The sequence below is a fragment of the Salvelinus sp. IW2-2015 genome, linkage group LG34 (genome assembly GCF_002910315.2).
Source record: "Salvelinus sp. IW2-2015 linkage group LG34, ASM291031v2, whole genome shotgun sequence".
In the NCBI taxonomy this organism is placed as follows: Eukaryota; Metazoa; Chordata; class Actinopteri; order Salmoniformes; family Salmonidae; genus Salvelinus; species Salvelinus sp. IW2-2015.
This window is the reverse complement of record NC_036873.1, coordinates 5,679,100-5,685,383: the sequence shown is the minus strand read 5'-3', so window position 1 is coordinate 5,685,383 and position 6,284 is coordinate 5,679,100. Positions and strand designations below refer to the sequence as shown.

Genomic DNA, 6,284 nt, shown 5'->3' with positions numbered 1-6,284 from the left:
ATGCTTTCATCTCTCCATGTTCTCTTCATTCTCTCTTCATTTTCTCTCTCTTATGTTTCATCTCCTTCATGTTCTCTCGTCTCATTCTCTCTTTTCCACTTCTCTCTCTCATTCTCTCTTCATTTCTGTCTCTCTTCATTTCTCTCTTCATTTTCTCTCTCCTCGTCTCTCTTCTCTCTCATTTTCTCTCTCTTCTCATATTCTCTCTCTTCACTCTCTCTTCATTTTTCTCTCTCTCTCTTCATTTTCTCTTCGATATTCTCTCTCTCTCTTCATTTTCTCTCTCTTCATTTTCTCTCTTCATATTTCTCTCTCTCTTCATCTTTTCTCTCCATCTCTCTCTTCATTTCTCTTCTCTCTTCATTTCTCTCTCTCTTCATTTTCTCTCTTCATATTCTCTTCTCTCTCTTCATCTCTTCCCATCTCTATCCTCTCTATCCCCATCTCTTCACATCTCATCATCTCTATCCCCTCATCTCTTCCCATATCTATCCTCTCTATCCCCTCATCTCTTCCCATATCTATCCTCCTCATCTCTTCCTATCTCTATCCTTCTATCCCCTATCTCTTCCCATCTCTTTACTCTCTATCCCCTATCTCTTTCCTCTCTATCACTCTCTCTCTTCATTTTCTCTCTCTCTTCATTTTCTCTCTCTCTTCATTTTCTCTCTTCATATTCTCTCTCTCTCTTCATCTCTTCCCATCTCTATCCTCTCTATCCCCCATCTCTTCACATCTCCATCATCTCTATCCCCTCATCTCTTCCCATATCTATCCTCTCTATCCCCTCATCTCTTCCCATATCTATCCTCTCATCTCTTCCTATCTCTATCCTCTCTATCCCCTATCTCTTCCCATCTCTTTACTCTCTATCCCCTATCTCTTTCCTCTCTATCACCCCATCTCTATCCTCTCTACCCCCCTATCTCTATCCCCCTATCTCTATCATCTCTATCCCCCTATATCTTCCCATCTTTCCTCTCTATCCCCCTATCTCTTCCCATCTCTTTTCTCTCTATCCCCCTATCTCTTTTGTTCTCTATCCCCCTCTCTTCTTATCTCTCCCCAGTTGTTATCTTCTGAAGTGGTTTCTTTTCTTTCTATTCCTTGTCTGTGCTGTCCCTCGTTCTATTGGGTAAACAGCATTCATGTGACTCATACTAGACGCAAACGAGCTTTCTTGCCACTTTGGGCTGAGGAGGAACGTCTTTGTTACCGCTGTCGATAAAGCTTCAACGAAGGCTGTCTTCCGAGGGCACAGTTTAATCAAACCCACGGTGCAGAATTTGGAGATAGTCAGTTAGCATGTAGACATTTTGTTTGCCTGCGGTTAAGGATACCAGATAGGGATGCAAGATAAAAGCAGGAACATCGTTTTATAAGGTACTGCATAAACATGACAAAAACGGGTCTGGTTGAATCAGACCCACAGTCTTGGAGGAAACCTCCAGGAGACGGGATATGAAGTACAATCGTCTGGTGGCGGGAGTCGAGATTGCCTAACGATTTGGCGCGATCCACTTAGACGTCATCGAGCAATTTCCGTCGGCCGAGTAATTTGGTCTGATAAAAGCGACGGTGACTGGAACCAACAGGTGGCAATAAACCAGGCTCCCGCAGACAGCAACTGCATCCCAAATGGCACCCTGTTCCCATTGTAGTGCACTACTTTTGACCAGGGCCCGTTTGGTCAAGAGTAGTGCACTATCGAATAGAGTGCCAGTTGGGACACGGCCAGAGTCTCTTTAGTCGTAATGAGATGCGCAGAGGAGGGGGATGTGCGTGTGTGAGAGAGAGAGATGTGGGCCACCTGCAAAAAGGCATTATGGTTATTGTCCACATCCGTCTCCGTCTCGTTTTTGGACCGCCCTGTCGGGAAGCGGCAAGGTGTTGTTACGAGGGCGGTGTGACTTGCATTTGGAACGTTTTAGGTCGGTGAAAAGGGTATATTGTGTTGACAGGCTGATACGACAAAGTATTGTTACCCAGGAGTGTGTGACTGTATTGCTGAGGAAGCACATGCAGCTTTATATCGTTTTTCCGTTTGGATTGTTCATGGTTTTGCTTTCCAACAAAGGCAAAACGATAATGAACTGTCACTCAGAGTAATGTTAGTCGAATGTTCTTATATCAGAATATCAGATTCTACACATTAGTTTTATTTGAGTCTATGTGTTTCTAACACGATCTCTMTCTCTCTCTGTCTCCTCCCAGGCTTGAACGGCGACATCCTCTACTCCCTCGCCGACTCGGCCGACGGCCACTTCTCCGTGGACGAGCGTACCGGCGTCGTCGCGTTACGAAAGCCCCTGGACCGCGAGGCGCGGGCCGTGTACGAGCTCAAAGCGCGYGCCTCCGACCGAGGCTCCCCGCGCCGCCTCTCGTCCCTCTCCCGCGTCACGGTCTCCGTGCTGGACATMAACGACAACCCGCCCGTGTTCGAGCACCGCGAGTATGTGGCGGGCGTTTCGGAGGACGTGGCGGTGGGCACGCAGTTGCTGCGGGTGCACGCTGCTAGTCGGGACATCGAGGCCAACGGGGAGATCGCCTACGCCATCGTGAGCGGGAACGAGCACGGCATGTTCAGTGTCGACCCTCGGACTGGTATGTCTCTCTCTCTCTCTCTGTATCTCTTTATCTCTGGTATCTCTGTCTGTATATATCTGACTCTCTCCGTCTCATCTCTCTCGGTCTCGTCTGTAGGCTGTATCCTCTCTCTCTCTGTATCTCCTCTCCTGTAGCTGTATCTCTCTCTGTAGTCGCTCTATCTGTTATCTGTATCTTACTCTCTGATATCTCTTCTCTGTATCTCGGCTCTATTCTGTTATCTCTCTCTCTAGTATCTCTCTATCTGTACTCTCTCTCTGATATAGTGATATCTCTCTCGTATCTCTCTCTCGCATCTGTATCTCTCTGTACTGTATCTTCTCTCTGTAAATCTGTACGTCATCTCTACTATCTGTATCTCTGTATCTGTATCTCTCTCTCATCTGTAATCTTCTCTCTCTCTCTGCGCCTGCTTGTCTCCGACCTCTCCTCTTACCTTTATACTGTCTCCCCAGTCGCACCTATAATGACTACTATCTTTGTGTGTATCGTAAGCGGCAGGTTTAAGCTTTTTTCGTAATAAAGTCTTGGTTCTGGGAGGCGCCCTGCATGAGTGGTCACGTAGCCTGTTTTGACTAACCTTAACACACTGCTAAAGCCTAATGCTCCGTGACTTGAAATTAAGACCAGAAAAAGCAAATGTTTTTTTTCAATGAATCTTTACAAACTAGCCAATTTCAAACTTTGTGCAGCTGGCCTATCTAAGGGAGAATACTCCAGTAAACGTCAACCTGCGTTTCAAAGGGGACGTAGCAGATGACATTTCTGTTGTGTACATTGGGACAGTGGTGGAACCTTCTTCTAATCCAACCGTCCTATCCTCCCTCTCCCTCTTTCGTCTCCCCTCCAGGTGACGTCTTCGTCATCGAGCCGCTGGACTTCGAGGCGTCCCACGAGTACTACCTKACGGTGGAGGCCACGGACGGGGGCACGCCGCCGCTCAGCGACATGGCCACGGTCAACATCAACCTGACGGACGTCAACGACAACAGCCCCGCCTTCAGCCAGACCACCTACGCCGCCGTGGTGGCCGAGGACGCCGAGCCCGGCAAGACAGTGGTGACGGTGAGTTGACCGATGAGTGACCGYTCTGATCATTTGGTCTGGTGTTTCCCTTCGCAACTAGAAAGAAAAGCATAGAAAATCGCTAAAAGAATATATTAGAGTTTGTTTGCGTTGTGTTCGAACCGACAAAATGTTTTTGTATTGCGGTGATTCCCCTACCATTGTATAGGCAGTGCGCTTATGTCCCGTTTGTCATTTTTCTTCCGTTTCCCTCCCGCTCATAAAATACCTTTTCAATCACCGCACACCTCATCCCATTATTTCACCCCTCTCTTAACAAGTATTTCAGTCAGTACTCTCTCGCTCTCGCTCTCTCTCTGTATCTCTCTCTCTCTCTCTCTCTCTCTCTGTATCTCTCTCTCTCTGTATCTTTCTCTCTCTCTGTGTATCTCTGTATCTCTCTCTCTCTCTGTATCTTTCTCTCTCTCTCTCTGTATCTCTCTCTCTCTCTGTATCTCTCTCTCTCTGTATCTCTCTCGCTCGCTCTCTGTCTGTCCGTCACGTATCAGTTGCTGTGTTAGATCACCTTCTGGTGGTGCAGAGTTAAACGAGGACCTCCCTCCGCTCTTCATGCTCAGCCTACTGTAACAGACACACACACACACRAATGAATTAAAGACAGGTGACTCACTGAGCCGTCCCTTTCTCACTGTCCCCCTCTCCTTCTCTCTCTCTCCCCTTCCCCCTTTTTCTATACATTTTCTAACACCTCTTCCCTTGGCCCCTCACCCCTCCTCTCCCTCTTTCTTCCCCTGTGTCCATTTGTCAACTGTGTCTAATCAACCCGAATATAAATGATTCGTCGTTAAACAGGATTTTTATGCTTGCCCGTGTCACACATGTGTGAATCCTGTCCGTCCCCTGATTTCCCCGAGGATCCGTTTCAATACCGGCCAGGTGTGTGTGTGTGTGTGTGAACATCTGTGTCCCACGGTCTCGTGTCAGAGCAGGTGCGTGTGTAAGTCTACATCTGTGTGTGTGTGTGTCGTCCTCGGCGGCTGGTCGTGACTCTTCCTCTCTCCTGTTCTCCCGGGTCGTAGGTGATGGCGGAGGATGCAGACGGGCCAGCCTRTAACCACGTGCGTTACTCCATCGTGGAGGGGAACCAGGGCAGTCCCTTCACCATTGACCCAATCAGGGGAGAGGTCAAAGTGGCACGCCAGCTAGACAGAGAGACGGTATGGTGAAACATTTCATCTCTGTAATGGATGGCGCATTGATGTAAATACATTCAAATGCTATCGTGCATCTGTGAAATGTCTGTTGTGGGAAGTTGCGTAGTTCCTGATTGTGTGGTTGCTGGTGTGTGTGGTGGTGTGTGTTAGTGGTGTGTGTGTGTGTGTTGGTGGGTGTGTGTGGCTGGTGGGTGTTGATGTGTGTGTGTGGTGTGGGTGTGTGGTGTGTGTTTGAATGTATTAATGTTACTTCACATATTCATTTTATGTGGATTGTGTTGTCTAAATATATGGGTTTTTTGTGTGACATCTAATTCTGTCTTCAGTGGCACCTTAATTGCACTGTAGACTGCAATCGAACTGAAAAGCAGAGCCAGTTTACCAGTCAGCTTTGCATAATCGCTTACAAAAGCAGTACAGAGCGTGATAGAGGTATTAATTCTCTCTCTTCCTCTCTCTCTCCTCTCTTTCCCCCTCCGTTTCTCTCTCGCCACCCCTCTTCCCTCCCTCCCCCCCCGTCAGACATCGGGGTACACCCTGACGGTGGTGGCGTCGGACAACGGCGTTCCGGCCCGCTCCAGCAGCGCCACGGTCAACGTCGACGTGTCTGACGTCAACGACCACCCGCCCCTCTTCTCCCCTGCCAACTACAGCCTCATCATCCAGGTGAGGAGGGAGGGAGGGATGGATGGGAGGAGAGAGTGGGAGGGAGGAGGGGCGGTGAAGGTGGTCAAGAGGGAAAGGTGCTGGTAGAGAGAGGCCAACGGGGAGGAGGAGGAGAGGATAGAGAAGAAGGGAGGGATGAGGGGTGGAAGTGGTGAGACGACTGAAGGTGTAAGGATTCGAAAGATGATTGTAAAAAAAAAAGATTGTATCAGGAAGGGAGGGAGAGATTGGGCAAGTAAGGATAGTGGATGCACCGTCAGGTGTCTCTGTCTTTACTTTTGAGGAGCCGACAGTGAAAACCAGAAACGTCATTTCGGAGAAACTCTGAAATCTGATATAGGGATTTGGTATCTGTGCACAAACACACATATACGCACACTGAAAAAAATGACTTAGCCTTCRAGGAAGAGAAAGATTGATACACAAGATTGATTCCCACATCAAATCCTCCGTCCTGCTCTCTCACACAGCAGTCGTTACTGCCCACAGTATCCCTGAATACTAAGTCTAAAACCACTTCCTTTCCCCGCAGGAGAATCGTCCAATGGGGACCAGCGTTGTCCAGCTCATCGTGACCGACCGRGACGCCACGCACAATGGGCCGCCGTTCGCCTTCGCCATCATCGACGGCAATGAGGGGGGTGTGTTCGAGGTGAACCAACAGGGGGCGCTGCTGGTGGTGGAAGAGCTGAAGAGGAAGACCAAGGAGAACTACCTACTGAATGTCCAGGTACTATAGGAGCATATGGAGTGTTGGTTGGTCACTCTCTC

At 48.6% G+C, this 6,284-nt stretch overlaps 1 protein-coding gene across 1 annotated transcript in view; it reads left to right on the top strand.

The window, feature by feature from the left end:
• fat1a (FAT atypical cadherin 1a) overlaps positions 1 to 6,284 on the top strand; it is a 102,359-nt gene that overhangs the window by 79,114 nt on the left and 16,961 nt on the right. The window contains exons 15-19 of the mRNA XM_070437152.1: positions 2,215 to 2,604; positions 3,458 to 3,672; positions 4,713 to 4,850; positions 5,370 to 5,513; positions 6,046 to 6,243. Of these exons, the coding sequence (XP_070293253.1) occupies positions 2,215 to 2,604; positions 3,458 to 3,672; positions 4,713 to 4,850; positions 5,370 to 5,513; positions 6,046 to 6,243 (1,085 nt within the window). The remainder of the gene's footprint in view (positions 1 to 2,214; positions 2,605 to 3,457; positions 3,673 to 4,712; positions 4,851 to 5,369; positions 5,514 to 6,045; positions 6,244 to 6,284) is intronic.